Source organism: Corvus kubaryi, unplaced genomic scaffold (genome assembly GCF_017639235.1).
Source record: "Corvus kubaryi isolate FWS band 111438036 unplaced genomic scaffold, C.kubaryi_AGA036_p1.0 split3-131, whole genome shotgun sequence".
Taxonomy (NCBI): domain Eukaryota; kingdom Metazoa; phylum Chordata; class Aves; order Passeriformes; family Corvidae; genus Corvus; species Corvus kubaryi.
In genome coordinates, this window is record NW_024582083.1 from 7,217,114 (window position 1) to 7,242,733 (window position 25,620).

The 25,620-nt window shown below is 43.0% G+C and overlaps 1 protein-coding gene across 1 annotated transcript in view; it reads left to right on the top strand.

Annotated features, from left to right (window-relative positions):
* Positions 1 to 13: 13 nt before the first annotated feature.
* Positions 14 to 25,620, top strand: part of STOX2 (storkhead box 2) — a 142,162-nt gene continuing 116,555 nt past the window's right edge. Inside the window, exon 1 of the mRNA XM_042014973.1 lies at positions 14 to 468. Coding sequence (XP_041870907.1) covers positions 87 to 468 — 382 coding nt within the window. The 5' untranslated portion in view covers positions 14 to 86. The remainder of the gene's footprint in view (positions 469 to 25,620) is intronic.

Below are 25,620 nucleotides of genomic sequence, written 5' to 3' on the forward strand. Positions count from 1 at the left end.
GCGGACAGCGGCCGCGGGAGGCAGCGCGGCCGCGGGGAGGCATGTCCGTGCCCATGTCCGTGCCCGGCGGCGGGCGGTGAGCGGCCATGCCGCGCAGGGCGGAGAGGTGCCTGCAGATCGCCCCGCACTCCCTGGCCATCGTCCTGGACGCCGCGGCCGGGGGGCGGCCGGGGGGCGACGGTGCCGGCGGTGCCGGCGGTGCCGGGGCCGGTGCCTGTGCGGGGCCGGCGGCGGAGCTGGGCCGCCACCGCATCGGCTACGAGATCTTCGCGGACTTCAAGCGGGAGAACATGCAGCACTTCTGGGACCGGCGGGCCACGGCGGCGGTGGCCGAGACCTTCTTCCTGGGCTGGATCGACGAGCAGGTGCTGCTGGTGCAGGGCAAGGAGGAGCACCTGGAGGTGCTGCGGCAGGGCTGGGCGCGCCGCTCCCTCAAGCCCCCCAGCGGCTTCCACATCAAGTGCCTGGGTAGGTGCCGCCGGGCCGGGGCCGGGCCCGCGGAGCTGCCCCGGGGCACTCGCCGCAGGTGCCCGGCGGGCTCAGGGAGCGGGGGCGGAAAGGGGGGCCCTCCTCGCCGCGGGGTTTTAGCTCCCAAAGTGGATGTGCGCGAAAGGGGCGAGCCGGGAAGGGAGCGGTGGCATTACAGGGATGCGGCTAAGTGGGGTTCTCCGGGAGAGCTGCCCGCCACGGCTGTTGGGTCGGTTGGAGAGGTGCGTCCCGCCGTTCCCTTCAGCGGGCGAGGGTGAAAACATAAACTGGAAGTATTGGAATATACTCCCTGGAGGATGAAATGCCCGCTGGCCTCCTACCGGCCGGCTCTGCCCGCAGCGTGCTCCTGGGGCCGCTTGGCTCGGGAGTTAAAAGTTGGGTTTAGTATTTCCAGGTGTGCTAAAACAATATTTTATTTTATATTCGGCTCTACTTGCTAGATCAAACTTGTGTCAGTCACAGTGTTACTGTGAAGGTGTCTTCCACAGCGAGAAGTAGTAGGAGGAGATGAGTAACATACGGTTTTTAGTGGTGCAAGGCAGGTGACTTTTGGAGCTGTAAACGGCAAGTCTGTTATGCCGTGGTGGGCTGAAGGTTCAAGTTACAGTGTGATTCCCTGAGGGGAATCCCATCAGTGTGCACTGGCCTAGGACAAAGCACACCTCATCCTGAATTTTCTTTAGGAAATGAAAAAATCCTAGCATGGAGAGCACAAATGTTTCAGCACTTATTTTGACATGAAAAACACCAAACAAAGCCAAAAAAGCAACCCAACCCCTCCACCACCCCCAAACCCTAAGGTATAAAGCTGTGGCTATTTGGTGGGTATAGTGGCAAGTTGTGAAGAACAACGGAGCAGAAGTTTTTCTTAGGATTTAAGGCAAATCAACATTCATGACAGCTTGAAACATGCAGCTTCTCTTATAGAGAGAAGGAAAATTGTGAGGATTTGCTCTATTGCTGGCTTAATTACTTGCTGTGGCTGCTGCAGTGATGGTGTCTTTTCCTCATGTACACTTTGTATCATCTATGTCCTATGCAGCAGGCACCATGAACAGGTCACAAAGCTAGAGATGCTCTCCCTGTGCTGGGAGTTTCAGACCCTTAGAACAGGATGCTTTCATGCATTTCTTTTTTTTAAAAATTAGTTGAGTAAGGTTCCCGAAAAGAATGGAACATGAATATTCGAGGTTTCCCAGTGTCCTGTTTTTAATCTGGCTTTTGAATGTTTTTAGCTGCCTTCACCCTTTTGAACAAGCAATTCAGAGTCCTATAATTTCTAGTTATTAGCAGTCTTGTCTCTTGCAGAGTTGTCAGACACTTGTCTGTCACTCACTATTTCCCTATCAGACTTACTTGAATGTTACCATTTTTTTCTGTGCTGAGAGGGAGGGTCAAGACAAGTTGCCTTGTTAAAAATGAATGGATGGACCTTTTTTCCTCATAATAGCAAATTCTCCTCTGAACCTCAGATGACAAGACAGTATTGCAGAGCAGGTGTTTAATCCTATTCTGTGATAGAAAAGTTTTTTGTGGTCCACCACTATTTGGAGAAGGTAAGAAATCTCTTAGGCAGTGGTTAGTGCTAGCTGCTCAGCCTACCTCATCTGGGCTTTTTGGCTGCAGTTGGACGAAGGATGAAGAGCTTTTGAATTGGCCTTGTCACCTGACAGAGTGTCAGGGTCAGTGTTTGATTTTTGGGGTGTTCCTGGACCTTGCTTATTGGGTGGCATTCCTCAGCCTGCTGCCCAGGAGGGCTGTGGAAAGGTGCATAGTGACCTTGACTTGACTAAAGCCACCCAAGGAATGTAAACAAGTCTTTGTGGCCTATCTTAAAATATGGAAACAAAACTTTTGCTAGAAGTTCACGTTAATAAGTAAGCTCACTGATGTGCAAATAATATGCATTCCTTTGGGGGGTTATCTTTGCTGCAAATTTACAAAAGACTGGAGCCAGTGTTTCATTTGACTTTAAAAATAGCAAATGCCTCTCAGCATTTGATTAAAGGCTATGACAGAAGAGCAGGGACCCGTTGGAGTCTTGCCTGTTGTGTAGCCTTAGCTGTGCTAAATATGATGGGAGGAACTGATTGATTTTTATTTTTTCCATTGTTTTTTTTTCCACTCCCAGACTGATAATTCAGGTCTTGTATCTAAGTAGATTCAACTTGCACTTACTGTAAAGTTAGGTAGCTAAAGAATTGTCAAAATAATGGCCTTGGCCTGTAGGCGTGAGCATCTGCTTAAATGCATGTAATTGTATTTTCAACATAACTAGGTACCTAATGTGTAAATGGCTGTGACTTACTGAGGAACTCTCTCACACTTTATTATCTACTTCGTTTCATTATGGCAGCGAACAACATACAGACAAAAAGCAAAAGCCCCAATGCTTTTCAGCTTTAAAAAAAAAGGTGGTTGGTATCTTAGGCTGATAGGAAAACCTGCCTGCTGGGAGTTGCAGAATAGTAATATTTTACTCCTGTTAATAAATAACTGGTGGGGTCAAGGGGAAAAAGTGGCACAGTGTTTTTGATGAAGGTGACGCTGCTATTTTCTCTTGCTCTGGCCAATCTGGTAGTCCCCATACTGTGGTGGTAATAGGGGTTGCCATGGCTGGGCAATGGGGGAGGGGGTGCATGGGGGACTGACCCAGGGGTTCTTTCTGTGCACCCCAGGGCTGTTGGAATATCTGGACACTGCTGTGATAGGTTGTTGAGTTGGTTCTTGTCTCATTTCTTGGCTGGCTGTCTCTTTGCAGATAGGTGGGGGCAGATTTCTGCCTCACCTGCGCCTGGAGTCCAGCTGGGATGACCAGCTGCCTGCCCCAAGGTGGTGTGGGGGGAGCATGCCAACCTCCTGCTGCTGTCTAGCATGGGACAAGGGACAGAAAGGTCTCCTCAGCTGCACAACCTCCATGCACAGGTAGCTGAGAGCCTTGGACAACACTTCCCTTCCCCTATATTGTTAAGTATTAACATGACCCAGAAATCACAACTGCAGCCTGACTTTCAAACCTCTGCTGATGTTGCTGGTATTTCTCGTTCATTGTGGTCCAGAGCCTTGGCTCTGATGGGTTGTGATGGCTGTGGAGATAATAACTGGAGGAAAAAGTAGCTGGTGAGGAGGAGGAAATACTAAACCTCTGGTGTGCATAGCATGTTTTCTGCTGCTGGAATTGTAAAATGTAAACCAGGAGAGACTCATTGCTGGATAGTCTTTCCACATTTAAGTTACCCTGGCTTGATAATGAAAAGTTCATGAAAGTATAATCTGTAGTTAACAGGGACTGGACAGTCCTATGGTGCTCAGTGCAGGTGTACCTGAGCCACAAAGTGAATGGATTAAAATTCACATGAGATTCCAGTGTCTGAAGATCTGAATTATAAAATTAGACCTTACAATTTAATACAGCAGGAATATGAAGCACATGAGAAATTTGCTTATAGCACTGACATCTTAGGGCTGAAGGGTATGGGGGATGAAGTGATTCATGTGTGACTTTTAAACTTACTCCTCTGGCAGTTTTCTTAAGCTAAATGGTTACGCCATAAAAGCTTGCTCAGTGACCAGTTTTGCAGTGATCAAAGTTATTTGGATATTAGGAAATTAGGGTGTATCGAGGTTTTTAAGTTGGCTGAAGGAGAAATTTTGGGAAACATAAGCAGTCTTTGAATAAACAAAATCCCCGAACCAGCACTTGCTTAATATGTTGATTTAGGGGGTCAAGGAAGCCTCATGCAAATCTATAGGTCCAGTGATGAAATTCATTGTCTTCGGAAGCTCTCTTGTAACTTTGTAAGGCTTTTGCAACTTAAGTCTTTAATGAGCGTTAGTATTTTAATAAGGTTTCTTTTTTTGACACACCTTCCACTTGCACTCACTAGTATTTGTCATCCTGGAAGCTGATTTCTTTTTTCCCTTTCTGTGCAAGCTCTTCTGTGCAAGGTGCTGTCAGCGCAGGAGGATGTTCCACCTCATTTTCATGTCTTCATCGCCTCTTGTGTTCCCAGATGAGACTTCCTTCTGTGTCTCTTGCACTTGATTTCTGTGTCACGGACAATGGGCATCTTTGAGAGGTTTTCATATGCTTCACAGAAGGGCCATGCCCTTTTGTAGAGATTGCTTGAAAAGAAGTGACCAAACTTTATAATAACCCTTTGGCCATGCCCAGAGCAATTTCTCCAATTAGAAGCTGATGTTCAGATGGAGTTTTTAAGAAATGTATGTGCAATAATTAAACTAACTAGCAGGAGTTATAATTCAGCAAAGTCGGCAGGTCCGGGCTGTTGTGCATTGTTCCTGCTTGGCCAGGCGTAGGGGGGAAACTTTTTTTGCCGCGCTGGGAGTTGGAGCTAAGTGCTCCCTTTCTTTTCTCTCCCTTCCATATCCTCTCATGCCACCAAAAAATTAAATTAACACCCCACCAGTTTAGGTTTGGTAATTTTCACAGTAAATTTTTCAGTCATTAGTGGATGATTATGGTGTAGACTGTTGGACATTAAATGTTATTCATCTATAGACATTTATAAAACATAAGTTCCTTTTTTTCCTCCCAATTATCTCCTCTGTATAATGAAAATTTCTTTTCAGTGAGGGAGCATTAGGTTTCATAGTAATAAAACCTCCGATGACTTTACCACACACTCAACTACACCTTTTGTATGCCTTGTGGTATTACCATGGGAACTTAAGTGGATTTAAATGACAATATTTTTCTTCTCCTTCTCTACCACTCCAACCTAGAGCCAGTTATAGATTCACTAAGCACTTTTTATATCTGTGAGGTGGTTATTGCAGCCTGAAAAAAAAAAGGGTAAAATTAAGCTTATGGCTAGGCTGAAGTGCTTATGAATTTACTCCCAACTCTGAGTAAAGAACTTCACTGCTCACAAGTGTTGGGTTGGGCCTTAAATGTAATTTGTAAAAGCAGCTTTCAGAGGCTGGGGAGAGAGAGACAAGAGCTAAATGAGTATGGACTGCATATAAAGTGCCTGATTTCTCAGTATGTGGTTTGTGCTTGTGTTGTGGGAATGAAGTCTTAGAGTCAGAATTGCTTTCTGCTCTTTAAAGAAAATTGTGGATGGCCTGCAAGGCTAGTGCTAGTCATCAAAAACATATTGTGAAAGTAAAAAAACACAAAGGAAGGAAAGATATGGCCTATTGAATTTCATTTTTTCACTCAAAGCAACTTCTCTTGAACAAGCAAAGTCAAATACACAGATCTGTGGTATTCATTGTGCAGCTCAAGGGAAGGATTTATAAGGTTAATAGCCAGCTAGTACTGTCTCCCCACCTCCTTCCTCCCCACAAAGAGCACCATTGTATAGGAAAGCATCTTTTCCGGTGGCAAATAAGTCATCCAGCCTTGCAAGTTAAGTGTATGCTCTGTGTGAAAAGCAATGCTGTAAGGGAACCGTGGTGGCCGAGAGCAGCCCTTGGCCATGGTGCTTTGACAAAGCAAGAGCTCTCTCACTCTCTCCAACTCTTTCTTTGTGCATGAGGGTCTGGTCTTTAATTAAATGCTCCTTGTTCCGTTCCTCAAAAGGGCCCTTGTCTTTGCCAGGGAGCAGCACGGTGGGTGTGCACTGCATGAAGCCCTTGTCAGGTGTTATTCCCAGCTCTTAAATGGGCTGCTGGGCTGCCAGCATCATGTGCCACTAGGCCAGTCACTAAATCACCTTTCTGTCTGTCCCACTCTCCTTTTTTACTTAGTCATTTTTGGATTTAAGGAGACTGAGGTGAATGAGGTGTCCAGGGGCCATGCAATGGATAACCTCCATCCTGCCTGCTCATTTTTGCCATTTTGTGGCATGCAAACTTGGTTGTGTTTCCCCTTTTGTCCTGTCTTTGTGATTTGCCAGTAAGAGGCATGTTGTTAAATATTTTACTTATCAAGCTGTAATGATTTTAGTTGACTAAGTGCAGATCCTCTGCGTGTGTTGCCACAGTTTAAAATTCTGCTTTATATGAGTTTTGACTCACAGAATCAAAACTTGGCTTGGGTTGGAAGGGACCTTACCAATAATCTCATTCCAACCCCTGTGCCATGGGCAGGGAACCTTCCACTAGACCAGGTTGCTCAGAGCTCCATCCAACCTGGCTTTAAGTGCTTCCAGGGATGGGGCACCCACAGCTTCTTTTGAGAGCCTGACCCAGCACCTCACTACCCTCACAGTAAAGAATTTTGTCCTGGTATCTACTCTAAACCTACTGTCTTTCAGTTTAAGGCCATTTCCCTTTTCCTATCACTACATGCACTTGTGAAGTCTGTTTCTCAGCTCTCTTGCGTGCCTCCTTTAGGTACTGAAAAGTACTAGAAGGCCTCCCAGAGTCTTCTCATTCTGTCTCCAAAAGAGAGGTGTTCCAGACCCCAAGCCTGGAGAAATGTGCGCAGAGAAAGGCTCTAGGAAGGTCAGCTGTATCTGAAAACACTTCTGTCCCTGGGCTTGACTGGCAGGTTTTTGTTTCAGCTCTTTTGTAAAGGGAATGATAACAAAGTTGGCGCACTCTCCCAGCAATTCTGGTGCTGTTTCCTCGGGCCATGATTTTGGATGGTAAACCTATCCTCCTTTCTGCAGGCCAGGAGAATCACAGCTTGTCCCCCAACAGGATGTGCCAAAGCATTACCATGTTCTTGTCTGCATTTGAGACATCCTTTTGGAGAGTGTAGCAGAAAAGGTGCAACCCAGACGGACTGGGTGTCCTCCAAAACTCCTGGCATCAAATGCTGCCTCCTAAACAACATCACTCCGTCCCTTGGCTACAGCAAACATGATAGGCAGGCTTCTCTTTTCTTTTAGTAGTCAAGGAAAACCTGAAGTGTTCAAAGAAAATAAAAACTGCAACCAGATGGTGGTTTCCCCTGCAGAAGCTGTGGCTGTGAAATGTGAGGATGGAAGGAACTTCTTAATAGTTTTCTGCAATAACAGAATTTTAACAGGGTTCTGAAAATTCAAGCTGTCTCCAAACTTTTTTCTTTGTTTTAAATACAAAAGCATAAATGTTTTTATTATTTTCTAATGATGTTGACTGCTGGGAATGTTATTGCAGTCTCTGGTTTCCGATATTGAAACTGCTCCCTGGGTGGGCCAAATCTGGAAAGATTTTTAAGGATATTACATTCTTGGAATAAAATCCCTTCACCTAATATGTAAACATGCTTTCTTCTGTCTGCTGTACTTGATCCCTCTATTTATGACCTGGGACTTCACCTGAGAACTGCGATGAGCGGTATCTGAATGTAAAGAATGTACAAACACATATATTTTGATGAAACAAAGCGTTTTCATGTTGATATTTGAGCAGATCTTCATGCCTGCTTTTTTAATTGGGCTCCTGTTCTGAGCCATAATAGCAATTGAGCCCACGTTCAAAGGTCAATAACTACCCAGGGAATCTGAATAGTTGAATTTTTTTTCTGTAGCAGAAAAGCAATAGTGTAACATTACCATCAGCACTTATTAAGCTCTTTTAGGTTTTCTTATGAAAGCAAGTTACTATTCTGTGCACTAAATTAATGCACGGAGTAATGGCTTCTGTAGCGTATTTTCTGGAGCTGGATATACTTCTAATCCATCTAACATGAGACTTTGTTGTTGTTCTTCCACATGAGGACAGGATGGGATACCAAAACAGCAGAAGTTGGAGTAAAACACAGCAGCCTTTTATCTTAACCTTGAATTCCACTATCAGATAATTAATAAAGAGACATGCAGGTGTATCAAAGATTGCTCTTTTAGAAGTGCAAACCAATTCACTTAAACTCTGGGAAACAACTCCAAATTTGGTTCTTTACAAAATCTATATGCTGTGACTGTGGAAAATGCTTCTACCCGAAGAGCTTGGTTTGGGTATATTCCAGAAGCTTTAGTTTTAAAGCAATTTTTGCTAACTGTTAGTGCTTCAGAGGGGACATGTGCTGGCTCATGCATGTCTTCAGAGGAGGACGAGAATGCTGAAGGACCCACGGCTGGCCCCAGTATGGGGAATCCCACTGAGACAGCACAATGGGCTCTTGGATGGTGACCCAATGGCTTTCACAATAACATGGCCTAAAACACAGTGGCCTGCAGGACTGGGCTGGCCATGTGGCAAGCTGATTCCTCCTTCTGGTGTCAGCAGAAGGGGAATAAAGGTATGTGCTGGGGCTGGTCTGTGGCTGAGCAAGTGTCTCCGTTCCTGCACTGGGAGCAGGGCAGTTGCATTTCCATGTCCATCGTCATCAGTGACTGCAGCTCCAGTAACTCCTGCTTATCTGCTGCCTTGCAGTTGCATATTTGCATGTGCTGCAATGTCTTCTCTCACTGGGTGTACAGAGGCTCCTGGGAAGGAGCAGAACTGCAAGGACTGTGTTTTCACTGGAGCTGTAAAACTTGCAATGTATTATTAGCATTAGAACAAGCTGGGTGCTGTGTATTTGAGATTTGGCAGCAGAGTCTTAGGTATTATTGAGGGCTATAAAATGAGTATTTCTTTTTTAAAAATGGAAACTTTTTTTTTTCCTTAAAAAAGCCCTATTGCGAATCTAGCAAAACTTTTAGCTAAAGAAGAAAAATTAAGGTTAACTTTTTCAGATTATAGTTGTATTTTCCACTTTAATGATAATATCCGTGGATATCTTTCTATATGAAAAGAATGTGGAAGAAATAGATTTCTGGATGCAGCAGCCTTTCTCCAGGTCATTGGGAGAAAGACTTAATGGCCTAATAAATATATCATGTCTATTTACCTTGTGTTAACAGTATCCTTGGGTGCATGAGGTTACAGAGTCCTGCTTCTGTGCCAATTGCAAAACAGTTTATTATTTATGTCCCTTTACAAAGAGATCAACTTGATATAAATAGGGTTTATCATTGCCTGTAAATTTATTGTGTTTGAATTCTAATGAAGTAACTGAAGTCCTGTAAGCTCCATGTGATGCTGCAGTGAACTTCTGTATGTTTGGTGGGGCTTTTTTGTAGTTTTGGGAGTGGGGTTTTGGTTTTTTGAGGGAGTTGTTTTTTTGTTTCTGTTTTTTTAATTGCTTTTCTTTTAGGGGAGGTGTTTTACTCTAAGTATTAATGATGCGTTTTTTGGGTATTAGTAGTCCTCAGCCTGCCCTTGAGTCTTCCAGCCACTCTTCAGCATGTGTGGAACTGGACCATGCCCTTGACTCCCACTCCAGCAGACCATCATTAAATGTTTGCTCTCCTGCTTGTGCATACTGCAGGGCTACTGCCCAAACATGTTCTCTTTTCACTGACAGATGAAATAACCTGGCATTAAGAGAAAGCTGAGTATTTTCTTTGGGTTTCCCTGAAGGGCCTCTTTTGTCTCCACCATCTCCACTCAGGGAAACCTGTACATATTGCTAAATCTGAGGCTGCTGTTGAGATGCTCTGGCTTGAGAAGTCAGGAGTAGGTCAGCACCCATGTGAAGATTTCCATCCAGTTGGTGTGCCGGCTGCTCCTGGCAAGGCTTTGCAAGTAGCCCTGTCCAGGGGGGTGGTCTAGGCTGATGTGGGCAATCTTGAGCAGAGGGTGAAACATCCACAGCACTGGGAAGGAGAGTAGAGGAAGGAGGTCCTGGTGGACTGCCCCTTACTCAGTGTTTATATGGCTCAAAGGAGGAGAAAATTATGGACAGCTGGATGAACCTGAACAGATGTTTACAAGTGCCTGATATTACCTGAGTGGCCCTGGTCCTGTTGTGGGAAGTCAGCAACTCACATGGGCTATAGGGATGTCTTAGTTAGTCACATGTTTACAAGGTGGTTTAACCAGGTGAAAACCAGGATTTTAAGGTCTATTTTAAAGCAAATACAGTATCTCACATTGTAGACATTGTTAGCAGAAGGGGTTATTAAAAATAACTAAAAGGGAGAAGGAATTTTCTCACTTTCTTTGTTTCTCAAAGAAATGTTGTGTGCTTAAGCATTCCCTGCTGGAAGTTTAGGGCAATTTTCAGCTGGAATTGCTTCATATAGACATATGTGTGAGAGTGTATATAGTGTTTTAAGTGCTGTATGAACAGAGGTTTTCCATTACTTTGAGTGGTCTTGATTCAACAATGTACAGATACCCACATGTGCTTTTACGTTAAGTCTAGTGGGAGGACTCACATTTTTGAATATAGGCATGTCATATATTCTTGTATTTGCCTGGCTGTTTTTAAGAGATTTGCCAGGGGAATCTCTTCCTGGTTAATTGCAGTGTGGGTCATCTGTGTCTAAACCAGGGGTCCTTTGAGAGTTAAGCTTGGGAATCCAAGATTAGTATTCTTTTCATTTTTATTTTGGTGTGTACAGTACGCTGAGAAATAAATAGCAGAAGACCTTACCCAACTTTTGTAGGTGCCGTCAGGAAAAGTATGAAGAGGAAGTATTAATTAATACTTTGTCAATAGAGATAAAGTCATGAAAAGTAGGCAACTTGACCTACAATCATTCTGATTTCTTTCCTTGGATAGGAATTAGTGGGTATCATCTTGTCATTTTTTATTTATGGCTAAATAAAGGCTTGTAGCCCTTAGTTTATATATTTCTTACTAATTTGTAGCCCTTAGTTTATAGATTTCTTACTAATTCAGGTTCTTTGGTTTTGTTTCCAAGGTATTTTTTTTTATTGTTAATTTGTCTTTGCAAGAGGTGTACATATAGAGCTCCTCAGTGAAGCTGATGCCAAATAGCTGTTGGAAGGTCTGTAGGGACTTGCTTCTTGGCTGCCTTTCAAGTGTGGTATGGCTGTAAAATGTTTTCATGTCAGAATCATGACATCTATCATTGTTCTGCTTTTCTCTGTCAATAACTAGTCTCATTCGGTGACATATTTGTTTTTAAAGGGGGAAAGCAGATTTATCTGTGTGCCAGCACATGAGTCTTTTCAATTTTTCTGCTCAGATAATCACTGGACTTCAGGTTTCAGTGGTTACTTAAATTAATCCCAGTGTTGTGTTCCCAGTCTCTTCAGTGTGTGCGTTGAGAAAAAGGCCAAAACATATCCTGTCTATTGGGAACCACTAGAAACCAATCATCTGGTGAGATGGAAGAAAAGCGAGCTACAGTCTTCAGTGCTGATTTTTGTGATGAGTGACTGGGGTAAAAAGGAACAGAACATTTGACAGAACATTTCCCACTAGTTAGAACAATATTTAACAACTGGGATATGCTATTTCAATTTTTCCTTTCTTTTTATGCTGGGAACACTTTTGCTTGTTGGCTTGCACACCCATTTCCAGTTCCTGAGGACTTGGGTGATTTATGCTGCCTCCTGTCCCTGTGAGTAACAATCCACTAGTGTGATGATCCTTACCTTTCTTTAGTTTGCAGATTGCTGAGTTTCCAGTGAAAATAAAGCAAATGTAAGTGGTGCTTTTTGCTTTTATCTTTTTATGGACCATTTGGAAAAGGGTTGACAGATCACTTGGGGACCTGCAAACCCCAAGTTGAAAACCCCTGACCTCGCCAACCCCAGCATTTTACACCTGAATGTGCAGGTACCTACACAGCTGAAGCTTGTACTCCCCTACCAGTATGCTGCGGACTTACCAAACTTTCCCTTGAAATAATTCACAATTTATTATTTATGACAGCTACCCTGAGCCTCAGCGTTTGCTCTGCAACTTTTCCTCTTCTCCTCTTTTCTTCAAGGACACCTGTGGTGGTAACTTTTGATGGTTGGCACTTTGATGGCTGCAGGCTGGAAAGCTTGTTCCAAACATTGTTCCTTGCCTTGTGTTTGAGAGCACAAGTGTTTTGGAGCCGAGAACTTGGTGGCTTTGTCACACTGATGTGCTGGGCACTGCAGTGCTGAGCTGGGGCTGAAGTCCTTAGGTGCTCTGACAGTGCTAAACCTTATATAATAATACACACATATGAGGTTACTTGTGAATGAGAGGTAATCTGTAAATAGGCAGACAGGCAAAGAATTCTTGCTCAAAACGTGCCGGGATCTGCTTTACCTGTTTTCTAACCACTTGGGCAATAGTAATTATGTTTTGTGGCAGTCCTCAGCCTGCTTCATGAATGAGTTGAGTGCATAAATTTTTTGAAGGTTTTAGTAGAGCTGTTGTGAGTTTGCAATCACAGATACTTAGATATGTGTTTGGCTTGAATCTGGAGCCATAAATGCATAATAGCTCATAAATGGCTATCCTTACTTTATTTGCTCTGGTTGTTAACTAAGAAGATGAGAGCAGGGCCCAATGGGTCAATAGGTGTAGACGAGACATGTCCTACTGTCCCAGTCTGTGGTCTTGCACTCTTGGTATATGACATGTAAACACTACCTGTGATTGCGCAGAAGGGAAATGGAGCCTCTCATGGTTTATATAGTGTTTCTTTCAATCGACTGCAAAATAGTGATTCTTGTGTGACGGTACCTGTATCTTTTAGAAATGTATATGGCTTCTCACAGGTTTGTTCTTTCCTAATTGTGGTAAGAAAAGATGAAATTTGCCCCTGAAGGCAACTCTGCATCTTCTACTGAAGCATGTTTGTCAGTACAGTCCTTTTCAAGTTTGTCAGTAGGTTCTTCTCTCTGTGGCAACGCCCAGAAGTACATCTGTGGAAGTGACCTACTCTTGTCCTGGAAAAGCAGAGGTGGAGAGGAAAGTGGTATGTGATGGGGTATCTTTCTTTTCCCTTCCTGAAACCACAGGTCTCAGTGCTTCTGCAAGATGACTAAGCTTTCTTTCAGCCTTGGGCTCCTTGATTTTTCCTGCATGTGTTTTAGCTGAACATAAATGTATCTGAGCTAGTTTTGAAGTAGCCAGCTCAGGTATGGTTTGCATTCTTCAACTCCAGCAATAATTGTGGTTTTCAGCAGTGTCTAACTCCCCTTGCCACTCAGGGAGCCTGTGATGAGCTGCTGCAGTAAGAGACTTGAGTTCCTAGATTAAAGGCAGCTCGGGCTTATCCAGACCGCAGCGCTGGGATACTGTAACTCTCCTTTACAAACTGAGCTATTGCAGTGAATTCCTCAGGGCTTTTTGCTTCCTGCCTTTTGAATTTCTTTTTCTGTGAACTTAGCAAGTGTGGCTTTTACCTTTATCCATGACTGACCTTTTCTTAATGCTATCTCTCTGCTTAAAAGCTCATGCCAGCATGTAAGCTCTTGTCATTTTCTCCAGCAATGGCTTTGTGCCAGGATCACACCAGTCTGGTAAAGAGCCCCTAACAGTCTGTCCCATCTCAGCTTACCTACCTCACTGCTTACAGCATCATCGTTCTTCTGTTGGCTCTGCTCTACCTGCTTCTACAAAATCCGCCTTCTTCGAAGACATCTTGTCTCTCCTGATGGCTTCAGAAATTTCACTGGCTGAATTTGGTGCTAGCTGGGGCTGAGCCTTCAAAAGCTGGCTCTTGGAATGGATATGGTGATACTATGCTTTGAAGTCAGACCACATGTTTTGTAAAGGGCATGTTTTTGATCCTTAAAACCATGATATGGTTAAGGCAAGGCGAGATGCTGAACAGTGTGGGAAAAATGGGGTTGAGAAGCTGACTGCTGGGAAGTACTAGGATAGATATGGGAAGTGCTTAAGTCGATCTGTGCCAGTGCTGTCCCTAACTGGCCTTTTTCTTTCTGTTTACACTTCTTTGAAGAAGGCACAGGTCCATTTTCAGATGTTTGACTGCAGAACTATAGTCCCTCCTTATACTTAGCAGGAACTGAACTTCCTTCTGTATCTGTACTGCCACAGTGATTTGAGCTGGTGTGGGTCCTCACCAAGGAGGTCACACAGCCTTTGCTTTGACACAGGAGCCCACAATGAGCCATCACAAAGGCAAAAACCTAACCTGGAGTAAGGAGAGAGGAGAAGAGAGTTCAGGATAAATTACTGTGGAGCTGCTGCCTTATCTTCTCTGCATTATAGTCTTCAAACAAATATGTGTGGGATCATAAGGTAATTTTTGTAGGAAGAGACTCCATGTGTCTCTTGTCTGACCTCCTGATTACAGCCGTGACATTGGGTAAGTTGTTCCCATCATCTAACCTGTAATGCCCTGTTGAAGACAGCAGCAGCTAACAGCAGCTCTGGTGGATCTTGTGGATGATTTCCCAAATTCCCGCATGTTTTGCTGTGGACAGGTCCTTTTGGAACTTTGGCTCCTGCCTAACAGGTTCCCCTGGTCTTTCTGCCTCCAGTTGCTCTGTGTAATGGGGGACCCGGGAGCACCCAGTGCTGTCTGGCTGTCTCTTCCACCCACGCTGTTTGGACACCAGCTTTCTTGAGGCAAATGGGATACCTTTTTGAATGCACAGCTCTGAACAAAATTAGGCAGCTGTTGTCTTTAGTGGAAATGTGTTTGTTTAAAAAAAAAAAGTGCAACTCCTTCCCCAGCTTGCCTCAGATATATTTCTGTGTTTTGACAGATCCTTAAGGTGATTGACAGAGCTATAGTTGCCAGCAGCTTTTTATAGGAGCTTTTCTTACCATGCTTGTCTTGAGAAAGACTTTTTTTTTTTGGAACCACTTAATCCGTGGTTTAAACTTTTTTTCAAAGTCCCAGCAATGGCTGCTTTAGGTAATCTTGAAAGATCTTTTGAAATGTCTGGTAAGCCTGCCCTTTCTTTAATTTTAAATGCTGAGAAGTTAAGTTGTAATGACTTGGTGACTGGAAGTTATGGAAAACAAATCAACCAAGTGCTTTTTCTTCCTCTCATAACCTAATTTTCCCACTTCTTTTGTGACTTTTCTGTCTGCAGTTGATCTGCTCCTTGCGCAACCACAGTCTTTTTACTCAGCTCATTAAATCATGTTTTTTATCTGAGTTTAGACTGTCAAACCACTCTTAGACACTGTTTCCTTATCTCCTTACTTTATTCTTACCTGAACTGTGGCAGAAAGCACTTAATGGAGGCTGCAGGCCTTGAAGTTGGTCTCAGAATAGAGTGGAGGAGGAGACATTGACCATTCATGCTTTTTTTTCAGTGTTTCTGCAGTTTGACAGATACCCTTTGGGCTATGAAAATGTGTCATTCATTGACTCACAGGGAACTCATTGTCTGAATAAACGACTTATAAAAAAAAAAAAAGAAAAATACCCTAGATATATATTTTTGCATAGTAATGTAAGTAAACCCACAGAAAATATACAAGGTTTGTGAACATTTTGGCCCATCTGCTACAATTTCTAATACAACAGATCCATTAACCTGCTTCTGGTGAGACTGGCTGTGTTCAGTGTGCCTGGTCAGCAGATCTGGGCATCTGCACCACAGCAGATCTGCAAAGGGACTTGCTAAAGGAAGAAGCAAAGCAGATGGATGACCCTTGTGCTTTTAGAAGCTGTTATTTAAACCCTGTTGGGTTACTGAAAGGGGCAGGCTTGGTAACTATAGACCTTCCCATCCCATCTTACATTTAAGATCCAACTTTTATTTCCATCAGTGGGAATTTCCCAGTGACAGTAGGAGTTAGGTGGTACTTCTAGTGAAATGAGAAATAGAAATGCCTCAAAATAAGAGGAACACAGGAGAAAAAGGATGTATGAAATGTAGACTTTGCATTTTATCTGATTCTTTAATACCCATTTCCTCACTTTTTACCCGATATGGTTTGCTGTTGAATTATTAACAGATCATCCTCTAAGGGTCGAGCCAGGAAATACTTTCTTGGTCCTCAGAAAGGGAGTGCTCTTTCAGAAACAATTTACAGCTTTCAGCATGGTTGAGAAGGTAACATGAATGATGACAGTTTGGTAAAACTATTCTGCAATTGCTGGAGCTAAACTCACCCTGGACTCAGTAAAGAGGGGAGGTCCCACTTCTTACACTTATTCCAGGGTAACTATGAAGGCTACTGCTAAAGTTGAATATTCATGTTAGTTGGTAGCAGAAGTAAATATCCTGCTATTTTTCTATTGTCTTTTGCACAAACTGTAGCTTTCTTTGTGGTTCTCTAAGTGGCTGTTTTTAGTGAATTGTAGAAGGGATGATGGAATAAAATCAAGCAATTCTCTGCTCATGTGTCCTAGTCACTCTGTTTTACACTTAAACAATTGAAAAGTTTATATGTGTAAGCAAAGTTTGCTGCCAACTGAGCAGGATTATAAACCTTTTCCGATGGTGTAATTCATACAAAATATGCTGCCCAAAGCATCTCTAGAAGTTGATATAGTGGCATTTGCAAGCCCAGGCAAATATATACAAGATTTTCTATATTTCTAAATGTAGAATCCAGAGCTGCCTGTCTGGCTAATACATGGGTAAGGGCATGCCTGACTTTATAATATAGGAGTCTGTGTTTTGGCTTTATTAGATGGCACTTTTTTTTTTTTCTTTCTGACTAGCCAGCAGTGTCTGGGCAAGCTATCTCACACTGTTAGCTCCTGACTTCTTGACAGTAAAAGCATCATTCTGTTTCTTCAGAAATTTGCAAAATTTATTGCTGTGCATTGTAATCAAGGAGGAGAAAGTATAGATGTTATGTTAAAAGGATTATTGTTGATGCAGTTTGTATTTCCTTCTTTCAGTCCACTTGCCACTCATTTAAATAACTTCCTTCCCCATGCCATGTTTGTTGGATGTCAGGGTGTCTGTTACTGTTTGTGGTGGTGACCTGGACATCCACACTCCTGGCACTCATGACTAGGAGTTCATGCTGATGACTTGACAATGCAGAGAATGCAGATGCACAACAAACACAATTATAATGTCTTTTTTTGCTTTTAAGAACACGTTTCTTAGGTATATTTAAAGACAAGGGTGTGAATCACTTTCATAACTACAGTTGGCTTCATTTTTTTCTTTGAAGGTCACAGCTTTTCCGCTGCAGGAGTTCTTGCGTATGTATTCTGGCTGACCAGACAACTGGACCAAAGGTTTTTGCTCAACCTTCTTTAGGCAGCAAAGTACTTGGACATTTTCTGTCTAAAGACAGAAACAGAGAACATATTCAAGTTGATAACAAAAAGATAAATAGAATAGAAATAAATAGAACAAAGGCAGGAACTTAAGCTTCCTCTTTGGCTTTTTGAACGTACAGTGTTTTGCCAGTTTGGTTTGAACTTAATATATGCTTGCGTGTTTTTTTCCAATGAACTGATGGTTTAATAAATAGGAAATAAAATGGAAGGTGGTAGAATACCAATTTAAAAAAGCCAGAGAACTAGGAAAAATGCAAGGACAGGTATTCTTGGTTTAGAGAATTATTTTTGCATGTAGCAGCTATATTGTGGAAGCTGATTGAATTGAGTCCTGGGAGAATGAGTGGAGCAATTATGTTTTTCTGTTTGTTTTTTTTTTTTTTTTCTGATGTAAGGATTTGGGAGCATCAAATTAAATTATTAGGAGGTAAGTCTGAAACAAACAAAAGAGATTATTTTCAGAAAACATAATAAAACAATGAATAAGTAATGTTTTAGACTTTTCGTATCCTCCATATCTTACATGAAAGATTTCTCATAAAAAATCCCAAACAACAGAACAGTCTTTCCCTCCCAAACCTGAAAGTTTTTCTCTTCAAAAGTAGATAGATACATTCACAGAAGAAAAATTTGGCATACACAAGAACTTCTTTGTGTGCTGCCAGACCATTCCTGGCTCCCCCTGTGACTAATTTGGAGCTGGCTTTTGTAGCCACAGGTGGCTCCCAGCAGAGCTCATGGGAGGTGTGTGTGAAGATGCTCCTTTTTCTGCTCTGTGTTGTGCCAGTGGCCACCAAGTCTCAAGGGCAAGGGTAAGCACCTGGCCTGCGGTCTCAGAGCCATGAGATTTTGACTTGGCTGAGAGGCGGGCAGTAGGCACTGGAGACAGGGGCCCCTCCTCGATGAAAACCAAAGCATGGGTGCATTGGGCAGAAGATCCCAGCCTGGAAAAGCTGGTTTGAATTCCTATCGTGGGTTGAAGGGGGTCAGTGCACTGGTATGCTGCCTATTATAAAATCTTCCTTCTACTTTTACAGACGCATCATTTTCTTCATCTGATAATTTGCTTCAAGGACCAGAAAAGTGAGTCTAAGGAATTTGCCCCCATTGCTGAAAGAAAAAAAAAAGAAAGAAAAACCTGGGGACCTCCCAGGAGCTCATTATAGAGTTGTAAGGACCTACATGAAGCCAGGGGTTCTTGGTGTCAGGGCCTCCTTACAAAAGGAGATATTTGTTACAGTATTGATTTCAAAATGGGCTGTTTTATTTAAAAATGCTGAGCCTGGAACAAACTGAGTGCAGCACATTAGTGGTTTTTGGGTCCTGATCTCTGCAAATGCCAGAAGAGGAGATGAAATGTCTCTTCGTAGGGGTACTTATAATGACTGTCGTGTTTACTCATGTGAATATCTTCCATAGCGTGACCATGAAGTCCAAATATGTGGAATAACATGCAAATCTAGGGAAGTGTAGAGAATTCTTTTGTTGAATAGCATGAGCAAGACAAGGATAACAGTTCATTAACACTTCCAATAAAAGAAAAAATACTTTATTGTTACCTGTGTGATGTGAAACTATTTGGCAATTAAAAATATACTTGCTGAACTTCTGTGGAATATAGGATCTCACACAGGGTCTCATTTAGGATTTTTGCTCATTTCTGATTGTTGCTTAGGAATTTTTTGGTTTTTGTTTTTTTTTATTTTTCCTACTGGAACAATTCAGCATGGCAAATGACATAGCATGAAACAGTCATAGTGCTCTTTTTCCTATTGGTGTCACTCCTTATGGTTGGGTCAGCCAGTAAGAATGACTTCCTAGTTTTGGCTTGTTGTATAGGGCTATATGCAACAGGTAGTAGGAAGGACAGAAGTAGCTGGGCCCTCTATAAGTAATGTATTTCCACACAGCAAGATGCTCACTTGAGAGAGGCCTTTCTTACACCATCTCATGTGATGGCTTGAGAAGCAGTTACTTGGAAATCTTCCTCTGCCCAAATCTGCTAAAGGACGGGTTGAACGGGATGCGATGAGCTGAAGCAAGAGCTTGTCAGTGGGCTCCTGGGACTTATCTAGAGTAGACACAACCTATAATGGTGTGTCTCCAAAAATTGTTTTGCTTTGCCAGGCCTAGAGAAAAACAGCTGAGCCATGCATATCCAAAATGGCTAGGTATGGTGGAGGCAGAGGAAGGGCTCGCTTCCACAGGTTGGGGAGCAAGGTTCAGCCCATGTCAGGTGTTGGCAATTTGTTGGGGTACTGAGAGGGGAAGCTGAGCATGGGACTGAACTCTTAGTCGCTGTGCTTGTGTGCAAGCCAGGCTGATGACACCTTTAGGAACAAAGCTTGCAGATATTAGTGTGGCAGACCGAGGAGAAGGAAGAAATTTTGGAATGTTTAATCCTTTGCAGTAGTTTTTCCTTGCTGCGGTGGCTTCAGCATTATTGAATATTATTCTAAAAATCTTTACTTTTATCTGCTAGTGTGGCTCAGCCAGGCCAAGTCCTACAGCAGCAAGGCACCTTGTGAAATGCTAGATCCTGGGAGAAATCTTTAAATGCCATGGGTGCTTTGGAATAACCACTCCCTTATGCTTCAATCCGCTGAGCAGTGCATCAAACAGATTTTTGACAGAACATTTATTGCACTGATACCTGCAAACACGAAGTAAGATTGTGTATTAAGGAGGATTTAAGCTGCAGCTGCATGCAAGGGAATCTGGTCTTCAAGCTTTAGAAAACGAAAACTTTCAGAAGCAAATCCTAATACCAGAGCTTAGTCACTTGCATGATCTGGCTGGCCCAGCCAACCAGATTGGTGGCAGAGAGACATCATCACTGTATGGGTTATGTCTGGTGTTAGTGTTATGGAGAACAGAGGGAAGAAAAAGCGGAAAGAAAGAAATTGGGCAGAAATAGTCAAAGTGAAGAGAACAGCTGGGTTATACATTCATTTAGAGAGGAAATCCAATGTAAGTCATCCTGTGGGTCTTATATGTGTATGTGTGTACATTGTGCTCTGGGGGTGGCAGTGTGTCCTGATTGTGGCTGGGGTTTCAGGGCCTTGGCCTTTGTGTAAGCAGGATGTCAAAAAGATTCTCTATCTAGAAGATTTAGAAGTCATTTGTAAGCATAATGTGATATTGAATGTAGAGCATTTATTGATCAAATATGAACAGAATAGGCAAGGAGTGGCTTCTTGAGGAGCTGGATTTTACTGCTGCATTTTGGATTCCCATTCTTCTCTTCTTCCAAACTTTTCTTCCCCATTAAAAAGGCCAGATGAGGTAAGACCTATTAGTGTGGAATCCAGTGGCTTTCCTTGCCATTGTGTAAGGTTGCTTTGCTGCGTATTTTGGAGGATTTATCTCTGTGGTGTTCTGTTGGCATTATGGTACTCGCTCTCCGCTCCTAAAAGAGTGGCAGAATGTTGTAAAATCAGGCCTTTATCTTTGCATTGGGTAAACTTTATTACAGAGCAGCAGTCCAGCAGCCTGCATCTTCACTTGCATTGAACTACATGAATGTACTGGTTTCAGCCTGTCTCTTGCTTCTCTCGTAGGTTGGACTTGATCTTGCAGGTCTTTTCCAACCTGATTGATTCTGTAATGGCTTTGTCCAGCTTATTAGTTGCTTTGTGGAAGTGAAGGTATGTGTGTCTTGCTGGATGACTAGTAAAGCCTAACTCATTTTGCTCTGAGCCATTCCTGGGGTTTATGTTACAAAAGGTAAACCCCTTTGACGCAGTGCAGCACAGAGGGGTCAGCTATTAGGGGTGTAATTATCTTGGTGAAGAATGCAGGGTGGTTAAGTGCTGCTGTCAAGCTGGGCTGTGCTTTAGACCTATTTGACAGGTAAAGAAGGCTAAGAAATAGCTGTATTTTTATCCCATGACCTTGTTTAAAGGTGATACAGGACTTTACTCCTCCTGCTTTTTCTCTCCTGCAAAATACACATACTTTGTTTAAGTGCTGAACCTACAGTCCTGTGAGCAGTTTCACCTTGACAAGGAATGCTTGATGTAATCTTCTGAAATTAGGCACGTAGGTGTGTTGTGCTTGTTAGCCTGCTAGTGGCCGTTTAGCTATTTTATCTCAGTTATAATTAAAAGAGTGTTACCAGGAAAGGAGGAAGAGGAGATTCCTGAAGCTGAAGCCAGATCCAAGGTGGGATGTGTTTGGGCCTGTGGATGGGAAGTGTCTGACAAAAATGTGCCTGTAAGTGTCTTCTACCTATCAGACTACTTTATACTGAAAAAAAAAGGTTTTTGGTTCCAAAACATTCAATTTACACTGTTATTTGAAGAGGTTTCTTGCCCCTTGGTGCAAACTTCTGAATAACTCTCCGCAAGTCACCCCCATCAATGCACGGGGTGTTTCGGTCAAAATTAGATCAAGCATTTTCCTTCTATAAAATTATTTATTTTCCCATACAGAGAAGTGACAAGGTGCATGGAATTTAAATGTGACCTGTGAAGCATATCTACTTGAAGTATTTCGTTTTAGGATCTCACACAGACTATATTATTCGTTGTGAGTTGTGACTGACTCTTCAGGCCTCAGGGAAACAAGCTGTGTTTTTGTTTCAATCTTCTTCATCTACAAAACGAAAATAAAGTTGAAGATCTTGTTGCATGTCCTTCTACTGTTATGGCATTCCCTTGGAGTGAATTTGACAGGGAGGTTGACGGAAAGCTCTTGAAAATGGCTGGTGTCCTCTGGCTCACTGTTTATACAACCCTGGAAGAACTGTGGGTAGAGGACACTAAGCCAGTTCAGAATTGCACCAAGACATTGGGAAATCCCTTCTGTCTAAATTAGTGCCTTTGGAATGATGGAAGTTTGTTTGTAGGGGTAAAATGACCACCCCTTTAAAAGTAACTAACTGGTAGTGTCATCAAGGGAGTGGTGTTGTAGCATCCTAAAGTGATGAGGCAATTAAACCAAAGCTGTCCTTGCAGAGAGCGTGCAGAACAGTGCCCTTTGCTGTGCAGAAAAACAGCTTTGTGTTACTTGTGATGGGCCAGATGGGGCCTTGTGCCAGAAATTAATGAGGGTTTAAAGAACCAAATTTTGCTTCTGAATGGGGCAATAATTGTGTAAATGAGATTTTTGAAATGTTTTTAAAATTATTTTAACAAGTGCCAAGTGAATTCTTTTCTTCGATGCAATTGAGGGCTAAGTTGTTTCCGGTAGAAAATGAAACCCTATTTCTTTATGAAGGGGCAAGGGGGCTGGGACAGAGTGAAAAACCCAGAAAGAAGAGCACATCAGCAGGTCTCTGGTGAGGGAGGAAACTAGCTGTAGGTGTTGTTGAGGAAGGGGTGCTGCTTCTCATAACCCAGAGGAAAGGGTGTGAAATGTGGTAATAATTCTAGGAAATAATTGTCATCGTTGTTCTGGCTGGACTGTGCCCTACACAGCAAAGGGAAATAAACATGGATCTCTCTGAATCCTGTCACTGTGCCGGTTTAGCTTCGTGGTGCAATAAGAAAGGAAATTATGAAGTAAAAGGGATCTTGGCAGGCTTTGGTTTTCCTCTGCAGAGGGGTGGGAAGGAGAGCAGAGTTTAATTGTACCCTGTAAAATGTGTATGTTTGTCCTGAAGTATTTCAGGCTCAGGCAGAATAAACTCCTGATTTGTGCCTGTGGGCTATGTCTGTTTGGGGTTCTGATATTAATGATACATAAAAGTTCTGGGTTTTTCCTTTGTCTTCCCTATAGTCTTTCTACTGCACATGAGGAAACTTTTCTCCTTGAACTTTGATTTATCTTCACATCTTTTCTGTCTCAACACCCTTTCTTGGCCAGGTCACTGTGACCTTTTGCCATCTATGTTAGGCTGCTTTGCTTTCAACTCTCTTCCTTTCATATCCCTTGACCCTCACTGACCTCTCTGGCTGTCCTGCTGGCATCTCCTTGGTTCAGTTCTCCCTGCCCCTTTCCTGGGCTGTCCTGCACATTCCTGTTGGCTCTCATTACTCCAGTCCCTTGCCTCCTGTATACCAGCCTGCTCCATGGTCTCGGCTACCCTTTCCATACTGCTCACCTGCTCTCCCTTGTTCATTACTTCCCACTTAGCCTTTCATTGCCTTTCTCTTGACGTTCCTCTCAGTAGCTGGTGGTATGAGCCATCTCCTTACCCTCCCTCCCAAACACCTTTTCCTAATCCCATCACAATTTTTGCCTTTCCTATCCCACTTGGACACACAGCGCGTAGTTGTTCAGTCTCTTGCTCATCCCATGCGTCCAGACTACGCACAAAATCTGCAGCTACAAACTTTCGAGGAAATCTAATTTCGTTTTTACGAGCTCCAACCTTTGCAGGCTATAATTACCTCTTGCCATCATCACTGAGACCTCCTTCCTGCCGGCTCACCTGACGCAGGCACGCACGCATGCACACACGCGTATATACAGCACATCCCTGTTTCCCCCAGCTCTTTGGCCTGTGCAACCATTGGCTCACCCGCACTGGATACTTGCTGTCGCTGCCCCTTGGCACAACTTTCAGCTGCTCCAGGCTCTACCTAATTCTTCTCCTGTCTGCCAGGTATTGTCCCCCGCATTACCCTTCTCCATCAAGCTGGTGAGGAAGGGCTCACTTGTGTGTGTCTGCAGTGTCTTTCTGGGTTGGCTGGGCCTTACTTTTGCTATACTGAAATACCCCCGGTGGTTGCCTCCATTGGATACCTTTATACCTTTGCATGGAGATGCCATTTCTGTAGCATGTCCAGCCCCTCAATGCCCAGCCTCGACACAACTGCTTGATTTTGTTGTTCCCCTTAGTTCTCCTTGTCTTCCCCTCCTGGTCTAAGGCAGGTGAGCACCTTTCTCGAGAAGGGTGCTTCCACATTTTAGTGTAGCCTAGGAAGTAAACAGCATCCTAATCTGGTACTGAAATATTTTTTAACAGCTCTGGTGAACTTATCGCTAGTGTGACATTGCCTGTCAGTGAGGCTAAATTCTTATGCTGATCTTTGTAAGAAAAATTTAAAAAAAACCCAACCACTGCAGAAATTACTTGCAGGGTGTCTGCAAATTTATGGAGGGCATAAAAAACAAGTTTTCATGGAGAAACAGCCTTTTGTCCATGTACCTGCTTCTTCTGCCCCTGAATGCACAGTGAACATTGTCACCACTTGTTTCCTGGGTTAAATGCTCAAAGCATTAAAATACAGAGGAGAAGCCGCCCCTGGATGTGAGATATGAAGTAGTGTTGCTGCATTCACTCTGTTTTGGGCATGCTTGTCTGATTTCAGAGTCATTGGAGCAATCATGGTATGTCCTTTTGTCTTCTCCCTGCTTCTCTCTGGAGGCCCTCTGGCAGGTCTTCAAGGGCAGAACTTGCAATCCAGGATTGCTTGATTCAAGATTTGAGAGCAGAAGCCCAAGGAAATGTAATTTAAACGTACAAAAAATCCCTGCATATCCAGCCATCAGCACATGGCACCCTGGTAAAGGCTTCCCTCTCCTGTCCTTCATCCCTTGGTTCGTTTTCCTCATTTCTTGGTGTACATGAGTTAATCTACTTCAAGCAGTGGGGCAGCAGAACAAAGCAGTTTTCAAAGGGAACAAAGACAGTTTATATCTGGTTTTCATTTCCTTTTTCTTCTATTTGGTAAACTGTACAATATTTAATAACAGAAGACTTGCTGATTCTTGTATATCAGACTCTGAACTATTAAACTATTAAAAGAATCTCTGATTTAGATAAAGAGTAATTAGTGTGCGCAGGATCTTCCTAACACGTGCTGGAGATGTAATCAGGAACCAAGGTGCTCTTAGCGAATTCTTTTTTAAAGTATACTTTAAAGTACCATCTTACCAGGAATGGAAAGAGCCTGTAGTCAAAGGAAAAAAAACCCTCTTGGAAGCTGATAGTTTTGGAAAGATGGGATCAGGTATATGTAGTGTTAGAGATGGTGCTCATTTGCTGGGTTTATCCTTTATTAAATTTTCAGCATTGATCCTCATAACATAGTGTCAGCAGAAACGCAGGCAAAGCTTAAGGGATTACACTGATTAATATGTGGAAGTACATTTTGGGTTTTGTTTGTTGCGTTACAGCTGAAGGAGTCATTTGGGTGCTTTGCTTGGACTCATGCCCTCATCTAACCATATGGTACAGCAGTTGATGGAATGCAGATAATAACTTCATTTTCTTTGCTATTTAGGTTCAAACTTGTGCTAACAGGTCCCCTCCCAAGCTTTGTTTCAACCCACTAGGTGAACCTAGTAGGGAAATTCATCTCTCCATGCCTCAGTTTCCCCATACAGC